The 18,963-nt window shown below is 57.7% G+C and overlaps 2 protein-coding genes across 2 annotated transcripts; both read left to right on the top strand.

The window, feature by feature from the left end:
• Positions 1 to 4,816: 4,816 nt before the first annotated feature.
• On the top strand, positions 4,817 to 7,857 carry EsH8_III_000985 (uncharacterized protein; the record flags this gene model as incomplete). The annotated part of the gene is made up of 2 exons (XM_083262710.1): positions 4,817 to 7,526; positions 7,583 to 7,857. 2 exons carry the CDS (start codon positions 4,817 to 4,819, stop codon positions 7,855 to 7,857), a joined length of 2,985 nt encoding a protein of 994 aa, XP_083123197.1.
• A 2,102-nt stretch (positions 7,858 to 9,959) lies between these two features.
• On the top strand, positions 9,960 to 11,126 carry EsH8_III_000984 (uncharacterized protein; the record flags this gene model as incomplete). Its single annotated transcript, XM_083262709.1, has 1 exon — positions 9,960 to 11,126. One exon carries the CDS (start codon positions 9,960 to 9,962, stop codon positions 11,124 to 11,126), a length of 1,167 nt encoding a protein of 388 aa, XP_083123196.1.
• Positions 11,127 to 18,963: the final 7,837 nt, after the last annotated feature.

Raw genomic sequence — 18,963 nt, 5'->3', positions numbered from 1 at the left:
GAAGCCGCAAATATGGGGGCGGATGGTTGGGTCGAAATGGAGAGATATGGAGTTGGAGTTGGAGATGGCGTGGGATGGAGACGCAACTGGCGATGGAGCCCGACCTACCAGGACATGGATAGGAACACGGACACGGAGACATCCACAGCAACATCCACTCCAAGATGAACATGGTCATGGGCAAGGGCATGGGCATGCACATGCTTGGAGTCGACGTCGGGCTACCGGCTCAGTGGGGCAAAGCGAGTGCCTCCATGTCCGTGAGAGGAAGGGATCGCGACGAGTTGGGGTTGGGAATCGAGAGATTGGCACGTCAAAGGACGGCGATTGTCCCCGGGGCGGCCAATGAAGGGGCGTTGACTCGGTTTAGTATTTCGTAGGTGGGTGGATGGGTGGATAGACGCATGTTTGTCGATTCTGGAAGGCATCTTCTCCATCTATCCATGTATGTCTTGGTGGACGATGCGGTGCTGTTGGGCGTGTGGGTGTTGTTGTGTGTGTATTGTGTATTGATTGTGTGTGTGTGTGTGTGTGTTTGTGTGGACTACAGGTACCTTCCGTACGATACGTCGCCAGGTACTTTTTTGAGGCAACATGGAATTCGAGGCAGGAATGAGGCGTGGAGAGACAGACCCGCCTCCTTGGGAAGGAGCAGCCCGTCCGTCCAACATGCCAGGCAGGAATGGAATCCGCTCCATTGGATTGGTCATCTGCTCCCATTTTCGAACTGAACGAACCTGTCGTCGTACGGATACATGCTGCATGTGGGACGGAAGCCATGGACACAGCAGGTAGAGTACGGAGCATTGGATGGAATGAGCAGAGGTGGTGACCGGTGACTCTTACACACTCACGCATGCACGCGCACACACCCGGCCCCGTCCCCGAGGAAATAATTTCACGTAATCTCTTCTTCTACCATACAACCCGGTCGACTGGTGACGAGAGACTGCGATGGATTCGTGGAGAGAGCAGGAGGAAGAGAGAGCGAGAGAAGAGAGCATCGGTGACCCTAAGCTCTAGGTCCGTTCCATTACCAACCGACGTGGTCATGTTTATGCGCCAGGCAACGTCTGCCATTGGCTCGAGTCCTGGCATTCAGTAATTAATCATTCGCGAACCGTCCCCGAACGGTCCATGTCGACGTTCCAGGTTGACTCGCCTCAGCCGGACTCCCGTCACCACCTCGCGCTAATCAAAGGTGATTACGGATCTTCCATCGAGGACCAGTGCCACCCATCACCGCTGACGTCGCTCGAGTTCTATGGTATGGTCCCCTTGCTTGACAGCGACGGTATCTGTTGGTCAGGCACACGGGCGCCCCCGCCGTCCAACCCGGTACTAGCTAGGGCGGCGTCACATCTCACAGCAATGGCACCACGGCCGAGGAGGGGCTGCTCCTGCGACGTTTACGACGGCGATGGAATAATTCACGAATGAAATGCCCGAATTCGAGGCCGTTGCCGGCCAGACGGAGAATTCGTCTTATCCATCCCCCTCCTCCTTCCCCTCCCTCGTCGCAATCAATCGGTGCAAGACGCTTGGACTGGACGCATACATATGCGCAAATAACAAGACTTGGTGTCCGTCCTGTGCCCATCCAACCAACCCAACACGAGAAAGTAGCCGTCTCGGGCGGGTTCCTAGTCGTCGAGCTCCAAAGGAACCTACCTGTGCCTTGCCGGTGGCGGTGGGGGTTCGCCGAACGAGACTTGTCAGATGTCAGTCGTTGGTGTCCACGACCATTGAGAACCCTAGGAATTCAACCAAGTGCCGGAGAGGCCACGCCGGCCAAGGAGCAGAACGAAAGTGAATACAAAAAAAGTCTAGGCCTGAAAGATTAGCCCGCGGGGCCAGAGAGAGAAAGGCGCGCGTAGGCAAGCTAAGCTAGGCTAGTAGCAAGCAGGCAGGGTCCCGGTCCACAACCGCCAGGACGTCATCGCCGTGATCGACACGGACGAACAACCGGCTTCCCAAAGGGGCAAGAGAGCGACCGTTTCGCACATTGTGCCAACAGAACAGCCATCAACCTGTGTCGGCTCGTACCTTGGCCCGCCTCGAGGTACCGTCTCAGCTCTTCGCCTTTGGACGGCCTGTTAAGGTTTCACTCTCCTGAGCCAGCAGCGCCATTTCATTCGGGCCCCTCTGGGGCTTTGGGTCGGAATAACCACTCCAACCTTGCTTGGCCAAGTCGAATTTCACAGCATCTGTTTGCTCTCCCTTGTCTCGGGACCCGTCTTGTTATCAGGCAGCGAGGCGGCCCTCCAACACTGTACCCCGAGCATCATCATCGTTTTCGTTGTCGTCGTTTTTGAGACTGTTCCTGGTATCCTGACTCGGGGGGGGGGGGGGATGTCAGACGTCAGCAAGCAACACTAGCTAGCTAGTATTACTTATCCGTTCTCGCCTCACACAACGCGCGACCGGCCCCCTCCGTTCTGCCCCCAGCGGTCCTAAACTCCGAGTACAATTAATCGCCTCGTCGAGTAACTCGCAAATCGGTAAAAGCGACCCTGCAGGACGACGCTGGCTTCTGCTGCCGTGCCTGATGCAAAGCCACCGCAGCACGCCACGAAAGAAACAGACGCAGATGCGCAGATACCGAGACAGAAGCTGCATGCGAACCCCCCAGAACCCGTCTCATCCGACGTCCAACTTTTTTTTTCTTCTTCCTTTTCATCTGAACTTGCCTAGAACCCTCTACACACCCAAGAGGCGAAACGGCCCTAGCCAAGCAAGCTGCTTCTGCATGCACCCTCTGACCTGCCTGCCTGACTCTTCAACCTAGAGTCTGAGCGAGAGCGAAACCAACCAAGTTAACTCGCATTGGTGGCTGTCTGCCGTCAAACTACCTGTCTTGTCTCTCTCTTATCGCCTGGGTGGGCTGTAAGCTCAACCTGCAGCAGAAGGAGCCAGAACAGCACCAGCAGATCGCCCTCCCGTTGCACGTCCTGCCGCTGACGGGGGCCCTACATCACGGCATTGGCGTTGACGTTGACGTTGCCGCACGTACGTAGGCCGTATTTTTACTGCCAATCCGTTCTGTCAGCCTGGGCAGGGTACAGCTACCTTGACATTCCTTCATGGTACTTGACTTGTAGAGGCCGGCGCCCAGTAACGGTGTCGTCCGTCGCCCTGTTGCAGGCAGGTATTAGTGAACGGTACATGCAGCTTTGACATAACGGCACGGAAAGCACCTGGCTGTCGTCAGCTCCGGACAACCGTCAGTCCCATCGCCATCTTCCGAGGACCCCTACTGGAGGAACATTGGACTGTAGACCACGGCGCCCAACCGGCGACATCCTTGGCCTTGTCAACCAAGTCCTTGGTTTTCTCAGCACCCCGTCGTCCCCCCGTACCGATACATCACCAACCCAACGACACCTCGGGACACACCGAAGGCAAACTCTCAGGCAGCCAGTGGTGTTGCCCGACTGCTGACTGAACCGCCTCCCCTGACTGCTCACAGCTCCTTTCCGCCTTGGGGATATACCGACTGGAACGTCCCCCCCGGACCATCCATCACCATCCATCATCATCAAAAGCAAGCCCCCGCGACCCTCGCCGTGGTGTGTACAGGGGTCCAGTCCGCTCCTCCCTTCGTCATTGTGCCCAGGATAATCCCCCCTCTCACATTGCTCGACCGTTGCAGTGTGTGCTCAATTGTCGCCCAATTTTTGCCCCCCCTCCATCCTCTCCTTCGTCTTTTTTTATTTCTTTATTTTTGTTTCCTCAACCTCAGTGACGTCTGCCCTGGTCCCGCGATATCTGGTAAGTGGCTTCTCATCTTCCTCTCACGTCCCCCTCATCTATCTTCGACACGAATGCAATGCGCATGGTCTCTACTCGGCAAGACCATCCATTTTGTATGGACCGCTGCATGGAGGCTGCGCATTGATTGGGCTTCTTCGTCCTAATTCTGAGCCCATGCCCACTCTCTGCACTGTTCCCTCACCTCACCTTGTCTGAAATCCCTAGCAAAGGCTGACTCGCCCCTCTTTTGCCATTGCGCCGCAGGTGCATGCAGTCCATATTCCACCACAATCCAAATCCACACGCTCGCGGACGTGGACGTTTCGACAGCGATCCGACGACAGAGCCCACCCAACCCAGCCCGACCCGAACCTGACCTGACCTGCCCCATCCCGGCCCAGCCCAGCACTGGATCCGACAGGGGTCAGCAACTCCATACATAGCACTCGACGAAGAAGACGAGACTGAAATAAGCTGAGGTGCTGGTGAACTGAGGGGGGAACTGGACCCCGCCATCTCCTGTCACCCGAAGAAGAATCCACATCACGCTCCATTTCGGTGGGCATCCCAACGTGCCCCTCTCTCTCTCTCCCTCGCCCTCCCTCTAAAAAGGAAGAGGAAAAAAAAAGAGTCCAAAAGCATAGGGCTCCGTCCTGCTGCTCTCCTCACGCCCAAAAAGTCGGAGGACGAAGTGAGACACAACCCCGAACAAGCCATAGGCGTGGAAAGCCCAAAACGCCAAAGCACCACCACGTCAAAGCGAAGAGGAAGAAAGGAAAAAAAAAAGGTCCAGAAAATTTAGGGCGGATTCCTCACGTGGTTGCGACGTGCATCTTCCCGCTACGTCCGTTCCGCTCCATCGCTATCTACCCAGCGCCCAACCTAAAAATCCCCGACTGCCCCTCTTCGATTTCTTGCCTCGCAGTGCCTCCCCCCCTCCATCGAGGCTTCGGTACCCTTTTCTGAACCACCGCATTTTGGCGGGAAAACACCCTACACACGAGAACAACAACCACGACTACAGCTGTCTGCGTCGCCGACGACTCGGCCACTCGACGTAAACATGGATCACCGATATTCGTCTTCGCGATACACCGCCGCCGCTCGCCCGCGATCGCCCACATTCAACCCGGCGAGGGCCTCGCTTCCCACAAGCGTCGGCTACAGCTCCATGTACGGAGGAGATATTCACGTCATGCCCACGTCTTCCACAAGATACACCTCCAACTCGCGAGGCCACCATTCCGGCACCCCGACGACTACCACGACGACTTACGCGGTGACCAAGGACCCTCTGGCTCGCGGGGCCAGCTTGAGAGATGCGAGCCGCACCCGCAACCACCGCTCCTCGACGCTGGATTCCACCTCTGCCCGCCCTGTCATTGTCACCACAACCCAGAGCCGCCCGCAGGCGAGTTCGTCATCTCACCATTCTTCGAGCAACAGACATTCCAGCCCGGCCCGCGATGAGTATCGCTCTAGCGACACGACGTTTTACACCCAACCCGCCTCCTCCATACGTTCCCGAAGCCACCACCGCGGCGGCTCTTACAGTGCAACAATGGACAATGAAGAGTTCACCCGCTTGCGCGAGCGAACCCTCGATCCCACCTTGCCGAGACACGACCCATACCGTCCCTCGAGATCCTCCACCATGTACGTCAACAATGCACGCCACGGCAACGCACCGGTCGACTACGGCGGAGACGGCTACGAATACACTACGCCAAGCGACCTCGCCCGCTACGACTTGGACCACACCCGCCCGCCTTCAAGATCCCGCCGTCGGGAGAGCATCGACCGGGGCTACTACCGCCCGAGCGTCAATGTGACTACGACAGACAACACAGTCCGCCCTTACATCGACACACGAGGCTACGAGAAGCGCGGTGGTCCTCCGCCCACTACCTGGGGCTTGGACAAGATCAACCGATCAACCGCGAGTGTGTACGACCCGGCTCAAGGCGCCATTCCGCCGGCCGTTCCTGCGGCGCCCGCTCATATGCAGGTGCCTCCAAGCCCGAAAGAGCGACGTTCCTCGGGCGTCCCGTCGTCTATGGACGTGGCTGCGACATCTGTGGCCGCCGCCACCGTTGCCGGCGCTACTGCGGCCGCCGCCTCGCGGCGTCCCGTCTCGGTGTATCAAGAAGGTCCTCCGCGGTCCAGCCACCACGAAGACTATTACCGGAGCCGCGATGACGACCGGGCCCAGCGGCAAGCTAGGGAAGTGGACCGCAAGTACGACCCTGTATACGGCACCGGCGACTACTTCCATGATGACGGCGTTACCTCACGCGGTTTCGGTATTCGCACAGAGTCGGCCCCCGTGGGCGGCGACTTTGACGACCGACGCGACCCGCGCAGGGAAGCCCGGCCCGATTCACGAAATGGGTACCGCTCAGAATCCCGCAACGGATACCGGCCCGATTCGCGCACCGGCCATCGCCCAGACTCCCGAACAGGCCATCGCCCAGAGTCTCGGACTGGACATCGTCCAGAGTCCCGGACCGGCCACCGAACGTCGCCTCCGGACGTGAAGAGGGGCTCTGATGACGAGTCCAAGCGCCGAGATGATAAAGACCGCTCAAAGCGCGAGTCTGCGCGACTTGACGGCGATAAAGACCGTCATCTTCGCCGGACTAGCACGGCTACAGACGACGATGCCGAGCGGAAACGATTCCGCGACAAAGTGAGCGCCGGGCTCGGGCTGGCGGCCACGGCAATCGGTCTCGGGACGGCGGTGAAGGACAAGGACAAGGACGAACGGCCTGAAAAGCTCGAGCGAGAGCCCCGCCGTCGCAGCGACGAGGAGGACCCTGGAGCTCGTGCTGCCGAGAGATACAAGCCCCGGGACGAGTCCCGAGACCCAAGGGAACGCGCCCCTGTGATTGTCGAGACGCGAAGAGTGCCCGCGCCCGCCGAGCCGGAGGCGGAGATTCGCGAGCGCGACCGGGACCGCAACCGCCGGGACTCCGAGGCCAGGCTCACCGGCGAGAGCCCTCCGTCCTCACAGCGCGATGGCTCTCCCGACGACGACGACAAGAGGTCGAGGCGGCCGAAGCGGCAAACGATTGGCTTCAACCCGACCAACACCAACGACATCCGGGAGCTGAAGGAGCAGTTGGCAGCCATGAAGGACGACAAGCCCAAGGAGAAGGTCCCCGTTCCAGTGGACAGGCCAGACCGTATCGAGCGTCCGGAACGTTTAGAACGTTCAGAACGCTCGGAGAGATACGACAGGCCCGAGCGACTGGAGAGGGACGATCGGTCGGACAGGCAGACGTACGCCGATCTCCCGGTGCCAGAGGCAAAGGAACGCACACCTTCGCCCGAGAAAGACGTGCTGCCGCCAAAGAGAGAATCGCCCGTCTCCATCCCTTCGGGCGAATCGGCGATCGTATCGGCCCGGGACGAGTACCGTGGCCGCGATTCGACGTCTCCCCGTGCCGACGAGAAGCAGGTTCGCGTCGTCTCCCCGCCTCGTGACAAGTCCGACTCAAAGCCCCTCAAGGGTATTCTGAAGGCGCCCAGGAAGTTCCCCGAGGAAGACAACCCAATCCGCGAGGGCGTCGCACCTCACAAGGACGACAAGAAGCTGAAGGAGGTCCCCCCCGGTGCCCGATGGACCAAGATCAGCCGGAAGGTCGTAAACCCCGAGGCCTTGACTGTTGGCAAGGAACGCTTCGAGGTCCGCGACGACTTTGTCATCGTCCTCCGCGTCCTGAGCAAGGAGGAGATCCAGGCGTACGCCGCTGCCACGCAGCTGCTGAGAGGTATGTTGGGAACCCCGACACGGCTGACATGTTCTGGTGCTAACGGAGGACAATAGAGCGGAGACGCGAGGAGGCCGGCAAGGACCGCGAGCGGGACCACGACCGCGGACGTGACCGGGACGGCGAGGACGACGATAGACGCAGGCACCGTCACCACAAGAGAGAGGACGGCGACGATGACCGGTACGACGATGAGCGGGAGCGGGAGCGCCACCGCAGACACCGTCGGAACGATGACGACCACGACGACGACCCGAGGCGGCGGGACGACTACCACCACCACCGCCAGCACCGGGAACGCGAGCGGGAGCCCCTGGCCATCGAGGGGTGAACGCGACGGGGGCCGATGTACGAGGAAGCATGTAATGACAAGCGAGTCTGGCGGGACGTGTGCAGAGATTTGTTGTAATCAACGACAGCAGGCAGCATTGGATGAGGAACCCTTACGAAGCGAGAAGCGTGTATTTTCCATCCTTTTTGATGCTTTTTTTTTGATTTTTTTGGCGAAAAAAGAGTTCACGGGCTTGCGGGGGAGAGAAGAGGCGAGAGAGATATACATATTTTATGGATTGGACAAGGACGGGCCGAGGAAAAGCTAGCGGCTATCGAGGCAATACCAAAGCCATGAACATGAAAAAAAGAACCCCGATTTACATCTGATAATCAGTTTTGCGCTTGAAGACGAGATGAACCCCCCTCCCACCCCGAACGGGGAAACGTAGACGGGACCGTAGGGTAGAGCGTAACGGCTTCTCGATGGCCGTTGGCCCCAAGATGGAAGGGTGTCTCGTGGGCCGCTTGGAACGAACTGGTCTCGCGTCCGCGCGAACACCATGACGTGCTAGGCTGTTGCTGGTGTTAGGGACGTTGCGTTGTGATTCGTTGCCGGTGGGGTTTGGAGGATGAGGGGTGACGGCGCTAGGGGGGGAGACGTTGCGGGAAGCGCCGTGTGCGATTGTGCTATTCTGAAAATGTCGGGTTCTACTTTTATCATCGTTGATAGTTGATGCCCTTCTTCTTGTGAGGTGGATGGGGTTTTCTGGGTTCTTGTTCTGTCCCCTCCTCCCCTTTTTTCATCTTTTTTTCTTTCGTGCCGGGTTGCGTACGTGAATGGGAGTTGTGTGGCCTCGGTATGAATGTCGAATGGTGTAAGCTAGTATGAGGACGTCACGGTGTCGCCCAAGGAGACACCGAATAAAATACACTTGGCTACCGGTATGTGGGTTTGAAGGATTTGGGGGCGTGCTGGCGTCGTCGACGAACGGTTACGGGTGTCCACGGGATGCGGCGGTGTGTCTGGGTTAGGGAGGGTATCGATGCCATACCGGCTGCCCCTTTCTCTTCTTTTGCCTCGTCTTCCCGAGTCGAAGTCCAAAGTTCACTTCAACTCGTCTCTGGGTGTCAATATGCCTCCGTCTAAGCAGGTAAAGTTAGACACTAAAGTGCGGGAGACCTTTCTAGGTTACATCAACCACCTGTAAAGGTACATTGCGGAGCAAAGTTCAATTCTAGCCAGGCTTTTTTAAATTCTACAAGGCTTACCCTCTCTCACATAAACATACAAGCACTCTCTCTTACTCTTACTCTCACTCTCAATATATATACGGCTCACCCGGCGTGTTTGTATTAGTCCTGCGCTCCACTGCCTCAGACGCTCGTGGGAGGTATACGGACCTGCAAGCTCACAGAAAGTAAACTGGTTCATTTCCGAAAGTCGCGTTGTTTTCAACAAATTTCCCATACGAGGCAACAACTATCCATCATGGTTGGTTCAAAGCGCCTTGGCCAAACGCCTCGGCCGTTGAGGTCGACGGTTTTGACCAAAGGCACCTTTCGCCCCCCGCCCCTACTCCACGACGGGATTGACTCTCTTCTTATAACATTCGGGAGGCTTCGCCCAGAGCTAGCTTTGCCTCAAACCCCCTATCCCGTGATGGCGTGCGCCTCCTCCGCTGGGGAAGATATGGTGTGCAGTTGTTTCTCGCCAGATCTTTCTCACGTTTTGTTCCATGTTCCTCAGGCCGTGACTGTCCGAGTCCCTCCCTGCTCCGCCCGGTTCCCACTGATGCCCGTGGTTTTACTGTTTCTTTCCGTTGGGTACGAAACCTCGACACCCTCATTTCTGGGTCCTCGACCCAGTTCGGGAGCAAGCCGCGGTTCTAAGCAACCTTTGTCGTTTCTCTGGTTCGCGCTCAGATGCCTCCTCCTCGGCAAAGCCAAATTCCAACGCGCATCTTTCTTACCTTGTGTATCTCTCAACAAAATGTAAACTGCAAAGTCGTCTCTCGGTTACACACATGTGTGTATATAACTACACTCGTCAACCTCTGGCGTCGACGCCGCCCTTCTTTCTTCCGATTGCCTTCCCGTTTTCGCTTCGTCTCTTGGAACGCACTTTATATCAGAGGTCACTGGCCCTGACATCCAACGTCAATGCAGCCCATCTTCAAGATGAGAGCCATTACCTTCCTCGCCGGCCTCCTCCTGGCAGCCGCCTCCCCGTCCCTAGTCAGCGCGGAGCCCCGTCTCATTTTGCCCTCGCCGGCAGCCCAGCCGACCGAATCCAGTGGCCTCAAGGCCAGCGGTTGGTATAGTGCCGCAACTCGTCCGACGGGCCGCCCAAAGGAGCCTCGAGGCAACGACTCCCCCGGAAATCCCCGGCCCATCTACGCCTCGGGACCGGGGCTAGATGCAAACCACGCCGCGCCCGCCCACAAATATCCCAGTCCTCTTCCCGCCCAGCCAAGGGAGGCCCTGGCTGACGACCTCAAGGAGCCCCAGCTCCTCCCCTCCTTCCGGGAGCCCGCGGCCGACGAAGACCTGGTGGGGTGCAAGTGCCCGTGTGGTGTTGCCACGTGCTCGTACAAGGTGCCAAAAGACACGCTGCGGTCAGCCCAACCCGACCAGGACGGCCGCATCTTTTGCGGCCTCCGGTTTTGTCTCCGCGGGGGTCCCGGGCCCAACGGCGCTGATGACGGGCTTCAACCCCCCCGCGGCCCGGCCCCGGCCCCGGCCTCGGCCCGACGAGACTGGTCATTGGAAGACCAGGGTGGCGCCGCCCGTGTCGACATCGTCAAGCAGGCTGCCGCCAGCACCGCCGCCGCGACCCATCGAAAGACCCGGACGCTCCATCCCCTCATCCCCACGGACTACCTCACCCGCCGCCCCTGCGCCAAGACCCGGAAGTGCGGGTGCCTCCCGAGGACCACCTCCGCAGCCGCCTCGCCCAGCACCCGCGACGCCGGCACGACCACAATCACGCTGACGGTGACGGCCACCCCGGCCGCCTCCTCGACTTCTCCTCCCGCTTCGTCGTCCCCGTCGTCAGCCACCGTCCCGCCATCGCCAACCAGCGCGGGCGGCGCCGTCACAGTCACGGTCACGGTCACCGCGACCGTGACCGCCACCGCGGCCCCCGAGCCCTCGCCCACCTACCGCCTCCACCCCGTCCCGAAGCCCCCCTTCGTGCCCCCTTACGTTTCCAACCCCCGGCCCAGAAACAGCCGGATCCCGTCCGGCTTCCGCACTCGGGTCAGGCCCGCGAACCCCCGCGCGACAGGGGAGGTTACTGGCGGCGGGCCGGCCAGGCTCGTCGAGTAATGGTTTTGCAGTGTGGCGTTACCGCCAATGCCATTTACGCGTGCTGGGTAGGGTGGTGGACGAGATTCCTTGGGCTGGCAGGCCCGAAGTGTTTGTGTAATGAAATATACAGGAATAAATAAACAATATGATTTTACATCACAACGCAGCACCGAGGGACCAGCCTTTGGGAGTTTTAGACCCGTTTGGTGACAAGACCAAGTTCTTCCATCTCCATGAGAACTGTATCTGGGAAAGACACGGTTCGGCCGGCATTCCCATGCCCGACCGGATATAGAGTTGTCATGAAAATAGCTTTTCGAGTTTGGTATATCAACAGCTTCAATCCCCCGCCCGAGTCCTGCGGCATGCCCAACATAACTGTCCATCGCAGACATTCGCATGACACGATGAGGTCTCGTGATATGCGACATCTGCAGTGGCCGTGGTCTTTGGGCTCTAACGAGAGCCGGGACAGTTGCGGATGTGGTTCACCACGGTAGTGCATTCATCTATGGCGTCTTGTATTCAGAAGTTGCAGCTATTGCCACCTCTGACACAGTATGAGAGAAGAGATAGAAGTTATCTCAATATAGCAGCGGTTAGCTAACCTAGGAGGATGTAAAGACGCCGTTACGTTGTCAAAAGTCAACCACCTGCAGCCTCGCACACCGAGCCATGTACAAGTGCCTGCTTGTCTGCGGAAAACCATCAATACACACATCCGAGAGTGCGTTCCTGGTTTCGATGACCTTTTGGCAGCGCCCGCCCAGCTCAGTCAGATTATCCTTTACCCTCTTCTCGGTTGAAGACGACCAGAACAAGCTTGTTCAACCCAGGGACGCCGGCAGAGGAGGCTGGGGAGAGCGCGCGCACACATTCACCGGCTCGCGAGAGCCTCGACTGGGAATACCTGACCCCCCGAAGGGACTCAGAACCAGCCGAGAAGGACAAATATCACCACGTCGCGCTCATATTTCATTGTTACGCAGCCGACTTAGAACCATGGGCGGCGCCCCAGGGCGTGACGCGACGTCTCCGAGGCTCTCGAGACTTCCTTCAGCGGCAGCAGCAATATCGGCATCCTCTTCCCAGCACAACTCCCAGGACCGATGGCAACCCAGTGTTCCCGGGAGGGATGAGCGAGTTACAACCAGGAGTTCAAGCTACAACAAGTCACGGCAACACACGTTTCTACACGCCAAACTCCCCGTGCCGCCCCCGTTCCGATTATGCGGGAGGGCAGCAACTGCGTTCACGTTGACTTGCCCTCCCGCTTTCCCTCTGGCCCACGACCACCAGGGAGACAGCAGCACGAACCGGCCAGGCTCAAAATGCATACAATTGACTCGTACAAGGAGCCCGAGTTCATATTCTTCTAGGGAGTGCGAGACGACGCTTCAGCAGCTCAACTACAGCTACGGCACCCTGCGCACGATGGTCCGCCCAACCCAACCCAACCCAACCCTGATCAGCCGAATTGCGAACCACAGGAGCAGACGACAGACATCAATCGAACTGCTCACAAACAAAAGGCATCGCCACCTATCTCCGTCGTCGTCTTTCCGCGACTGGTCTGCCAGCCCGCCGCCGCACCTCACCCTCGCGGCCTGCAGTCGCAAGAACGACCGGACGCGTCTGGCCGGGGACCCTGCGAACGCGTCGCTCCACCCGCAGAAAACCGCAACCGCGTCTCCCATGTCATCTTCACCTCACCAAAGCCCCAGGACCCCGGCTGTTTTCTGCTCGCTCTCTCCTCTTCCCTCTCTCTCTCCTTGCTCTTCTTCTCTCTCCCCCAAGCAAGGCCCCCCCCCCCCCCCAATATCTAGTTGACGTAGCATCGGCATCAACATGTCAACCCTGCCGGTGTCGCAGTCCTGCCCCCCCCCCCCCCTCGAATGCTGTTCCATACAAATGGATTTCTGCCCACCAAGGGTTTCAATAGCTTCCCTCCGGTATAGCACCATGGAGAGGGACATCCCCACTCCCAATGAACCTTCCCCGAATTTGGCGCCATTCCCCCCCAACAGACCTTCGAACCATCCCGGCGGCAGGTTGATGGAGCACCCTTGGGCACGCTCTGTCGAAACGGAAAAGCCCCCCCACGTGGATATTGGAGAAATAATAAAAAAGGCAGGTTTGCGCAGCTGAGGGCCGCACTCTAAAACCGGCATGGATATCCATGCCAAGGCCCTTCACCTCCCTCACACCTTGCTTGTTTGCCCCCCTCCCCGGTGCCCGCATGCCTAAATTTAGTGGAATGATACCTGTCGCCGATGCCACTGCATGATGCAGGGGGAAGTTGGAGAGGAGTCACGGATGTTTCCAGGACTCACCTCATTTCTTCCGTCCTCACAATCCTCATTCGGCAAATGCACTCCACGAACGCGTCAGGGGACCATGGCGGAGTACGACGGGGGGAGGGGACTAGACAATTCGATTCAGCGAGGCCCGTCAGGCCGGGGGGGACCGGGGCCCCTGACGAAGAGGCGCGGCCTTTGCACAACGCGCTTTCCACACCTGCACAGCACAGCAACTTCGAGCCGCGAGAAACCTCGCTGTATCCTTTGATTCCGGAATAGAGCAGAGTAGCATTGTAGCTTCGCGACCGAGAGCTTGCCCCGGAGGGCTGAGCACAAATCTGACGCAGACGGACTTGGTTCCGAACGGCACGGCGCTGCTCAGTGATATGGGAGGGGGGCTGCCGAAGGGGACGGCAAATAATCTGACACCCGAATTGCGAACCCGAACGAGGTTGAATCCGCCTGCCTCGGCCCCTGGCATCTGGCCTTCATAACCTTAGAAGGCGGGTCGTGATCCTGGCACCCTGATAGTGCGACCAGGAGCCAGATTCCCAAATAGGCTGCGTGGTCCAAAATACCGTATCGAGAGCCTCAAGCGAGCCGCGTCAATATACCACGCTCGTGTTCTCGGGAGACGTGTGCGAGAGTGCTTCGAAGAGTTTTCTTGGTTGTCCCACCGGGTGCCCTATTTTATGCATTCGCCCGGGCTGAAGATTGAGCGGCTGCTTTGGATGATTGTCTCTGCCCGACCCAAATTCGCGCTTGCGTCCAACGCCGTACATGGCCTGCCGGCTCATCTCCGAATCCTTCACTGGAGCGCGTAGACGATATCGAAGACCCTTTCAGCCAAATGCGCTCGAGAAAACGTGGCAGTGCCACTTTGTTGGATGTCTTGCAGCCGGGTTTAAGTGTGTCAATGGGTTAGCGGCCACAGCATCTAGACAAAATAGCTAAAGGCATTAACAGAGTAGCGTTGCCAGGCATCGTTTGCTCCAATGGCATCGTCATGGGCCGGCCTGCAGTGTAGCCCAAAGGATATCTTAGCGCCTGGAACCGGCCTTGACCGATGCCGAAGCAACGGCGGTGAGTCGTGATCCGGGCGGTGAGCGACTCCGGACGAGAACCGGCGAGCCAAAACTTTAGCTACGTATGTGGGGCTTGAGACACGCCCACCACCGCTTGAGATGGCTGCGGACACGACATTAAATAGTCATGTGCTTGGAGAATTCATCTCTCGTATCTGTGACGTGTGAATCACGGTCTGTCGCACCGTCCTGCTTGGTGGAAAGGGCACCGTTTTTCAAAGAACTGTTGTTCGAAGGTATGTTTGCCGTTGGAAACTCTTCCCGCGACAAGAAATCAACCCTCAAAACAGCGACCCCTCCAGCCACCAACTCCCAGCCTCCGTGGATGGTGTAGATGTATCAGACGCCAGTTGATTATTGTCTTGAATGCCTGCCCGCCACTCACCGACGCCCGTATCATGTCATGCGGGTTAGCCACGGAGAGTCACCGTCTCAGTATGGCTCGGAAGAGGCTGGTCAGACCTCCGCCAGGTGATTGTGGCAAGTTGCGTTGGGAGGGGGTGATAGGGTAGCCGAGACACTGGCGAAGCGCGAGCTGCTCCGAGATGATAGAAAGGCGCTGCCGTGTTCTAGGATGACACCATGCCAGAGCCCTAGGTGTAAATGTAATGGGACTGTCAAGCCTTTCTGAGGTCTGTGACAAGTAGATATTGGACTCCTTGGAAGGATCATGTACTAGCCAAATAATGACGGGCGAATCAACTCCACGAGCAAGGGCTCGAAAGGCCGCATCAGAGCGCCTACGTTTGTACCTTATCTTTCGCCCTTGAGAGCTAGTTCTAGAGGTACCGATCCGCCTCCGGTCAGGCACTCTGTCCTCGAGAAAAGCAACCATATTATGAGGCACAGATGGCGAGCTGTTGTGTTTCTTTTCTTTTTGTCGCACCTCCAGGCATCTCGGCATGTACATACTACGTCAAGCAAGTTGTAACCTGTGCCCACAAACCTCATTGTTATACTACTCGGCGAGATGGCAATCCCCCTGGATGCATTTGATGCTTGGTGGCCTTCGGGCTCGGAGGTGCGTAAGCACTTATACGAAGGGCATACACACTCATAAGGAGAGGGAGAGAAATACTGTCCATATAAACTAGCCAGCATTTGCTTCCACGAGAGAAAATAGGAGCCGTCCCCTTGATGCATGCTCGTTGTCCTTTAAAGGAGGACATGTCCATGGATTGGACCCCCTCATTATTGACGTATTCTTCGTCAAGAGTACAGGAGAGAACAGACAAGGAATCGTAGAAGAGACGGCAGGGACAAGGATAGAATGCACGTGCAAGGAAAAATGAGAAGACATGTGTAACCTTATGTTCACCTGCTCCTGGCAACGGGGTTCCGGGGCGCACTGTTAGGTATACGTGAGACATTGAGTTGCTGGTCACGTTTGCTTCTCAACTTGGATGCTCTCATGTGGTGGTGCAGTGACCCGAACAAAAACCCATTTCAAGCAGCGAGAACCGAAACAAGAATTTTGAACGTAGCTAGTTGTGAGCCGTGTGTTTTTCTGACTGCAACCCATTCGAGATCGCTAGACCAGCATCTCGTTGAACGAATGTCGTCAATTTTCAGGGTTGAGTTTGGCGTCTGGGTACGGCAAGGCTTGCAAGGATGCTGAAGCGCGACGTGAGGGTACGGATGCTGCAGCATCTGCGAATGGGTGTAATGGGGCCTGGGGGAACAGGACATGGGCGGGTGGTCGTTCACGGCTCCTTCCCTGAGTCCCCAAGTCTCTCACCTCCCTGGCCTTGCAGCCTGGTGGTGCCTGCAATGCGTGCGCACTGACATGCTGCACATCTCGAAGTTTCCGAATGCGCAGAAGCTCCACTGGGACGAAATGAGCTTGGGGAGGGGGGACAGAATTTCATGGTTGTCCTTTACCGACAGATGGCTCCATGCAGGGCCCCATTTGCATCCCAGCCAACGCGTCCGCCGGCACAACTCCTGTCCAGTGAGTTGGGTGCGATATGTGGAGGCTGAGGAGGTCGACAGCATCGCCGCATCGTACGCATTTCGTAACGTTGTGCCAAACCTAATGGGACCGAAAAAGGCAATGCTTGCTAGTCGGAGTGGCCGCCGTTTATGGCGTTGACTGGTGGAACTCCCGCTCGTCTGGCAGTCAACGGGGCAGGAATGGCGTTGCAGAAACCGTTGTTGGCCGTCGATAGCTTTGTCTGTAATGTGGAGGGAGTATCCATGTTTCTCTGGAATGCGCCAGCCCTGACGAGGTTATGCTGATCGCACAGATGGAGTGGTCATCGAAAATGTGCCGCGGTCAAGGATTCCATCCAGGGTGCAGTGTCTTGTGCGTGATTAGCAGGGGCCCGCCAAGCACCAAAATCGCTGCGCTCCTGTGCACCTTTGGACGGTACTGTGACCCGCGCTGCGTAGTAATCCGAACGCCCGCTCGAGCCGCTAGTGGTGTCGCCTCGCTTCCTGCAATGTTTCTTGTCACGGCGTTGCCGTAGCTCGACAATCATTGAGGGATATCGCTGCCCAATTTCAATGATTGCAATAATGGGTAGAGGCACCGTGAGCCAACCTGGCGCCATTATTGGCGTTGTCGTCGAACATTGTTGCGGGCGCGACGAATCCGGGCCGCCACGACGTTGAGATTAAGGCCAACAGAGCGGTTTGACCTTGTCATTGCTGCGGCATTCCCGCAAAGGCTCTGGGCTGTCTTGGTCCTTGTCTTGGGTCCGGATGCCCTGCGAGCGGGTACCTGACCAGGTAGCTTCTTGAGCTTAGGGTAGCTTGAGCTTTGAGGGCCGCTGGGGTCTTCACACCCCAGGTCTGACGGTTGCTGGGCCTCTGTCCATGTTCCCCGGGTTGTCTGCAACGCAGCCAGGAAGCCGGTAATATCATCCTCGTCGTGGCCGCCGTGTGTTTTAGCTCAACGTCAAGGGAAGCAGCAGTTCGTCCTGACAAGTGAGACCCGTTTGTTCAAGCTTCGCGGGGTCTGCCAGGTTTCTCTGCGTCTGGGCTGTCATCCAAGTTGGAGAACAGCCCTGGTCTAGCCCGGTGCTCCCTCTTCACCGTCCAAGCGGATAGCCCATGCCGGACAACGCCCTTGGACGCCCACCCGCGGCAGCCACGCCCACTTCCCAGGGCCGCCCACAGCCTGATCCGCCTCAACCCCCCTGTTGCCCAACGCAGAAACCCTGGTGCGGTTGCGGTGGCAAAATATTGCCTGCTATGCAGCCGTGTTGCAGGGACGGCCGGGGCGCAAGTAGGCAATTCCCTGACCGACAGTTTAGGGACCATTCAAGCGGAGCCTTTGGCCGTGTGGCGCTTGTGGGTGATTATCGAAGAAATTGCAGGGCAGGTCTAATGTACTTGGTACTAGATTGCACCGTGGTGTCAAGTCCTCTTTGCATCTTGGCCGACGCGCTCAGGTCGGAGGACGCCCACCTTGTTCTGGGAGCCAGTGAACGGCACGAAGCCGGCCTTGATGTTTGATGTCCCTCCCAAATCGTGAGTTGATCGTGGGCCGTTGCCTTCGAGATCGTGGCAGATGCCGAAGCTGGCTAGCCTGGGCCAAGGATATAAAACACGGCGTCAAGCGAATAGTCTTCTGTCGCGTGCTTCAAGCAAGGCCAACGTCTGTGTGGACGCGCACAGTCCATTTCCGCGGCTTGTGAAACCGACATTTTGGATTGATGCCAGTTAAGGGTAGGGATTATTTCCAAGGAGGGTACGACGGCGTGCAGGGAGGTCCTCGAACCCCCCTAAGCCGTGGGAACCGGGGATCCTGTGATGATGGTGCAGAAGAATCGATGCATTTGATGATGGTTTTTGGTGAAGAATGCGCCTTTGATCCCACGTCGATAGCCCATGGAGGGACGGCGACGGGCCAAACCATTCGCGGGATGGCAAATTCTCCGAGACCAGGCCCAGACAAGGTTGCGAGGCAGGCAGGCTTGCCTGTGGTAACAACCAGGTTGATACGTTAAGATTTGCTGTACGACGCAAGTGTTGAAGAATGAAGGCACATGCCATGCAGGGAACAAGCAGGATAGTTCGCCCACGTGTCAACCACGGGGAAGAAAGGGGATGTTTTCTCACTAAGCATTATCTGAAGGTGACGACATGCGAGGTCCAAGGGCGGTGGCCTCATTTTCGTGAGATGCCTACACTGAGTGTCCCAGGCGCGCGATTGAACCAAACGGCCTAGCCTGTCTTCACCGGTCTTTGTTGTTCATGACGGTGGGCAACCGAGGAGAGTGATGAATGAATGGCCGAGTGCGTCTATTGGGTAGTGGGTGGATTGGATCCCCTGGGGATGTCTTGCTCAAATGTGGCAGGCTCTGGATGCGCATTTGACGAGGCGCCTTCGCAGGAGACATTCAATGCCAGCCACTGCTTCTGCACCGTACTCAGACGGAGGGAAGGAGCAATGGGAAGCGCTCCTGCCCGGGAGTTGCAATTAGGATTACATAGTAGAGAGATACAGTGCTGCTTTCCTGGAAG

Source organism: Colletotrichum jinshuiense, chromosome 3 (assembly GCF_051148585.1).
Source record: "Colletotrichum jinshuiense chromosome 3, complete sequence".
In the NCBI taxonomy this organism is placed as follows: domain Eukaryota; kingdom Fungi; phylum Ascomycota; class Sordariomycetes; order Glomerellales; family Glomerellaceae; genus Colletotrichum; species Colletotrichum jinshuiense.
This window is presented reverse-complemented; position numbering and strand designations above follow the sequence as displayed.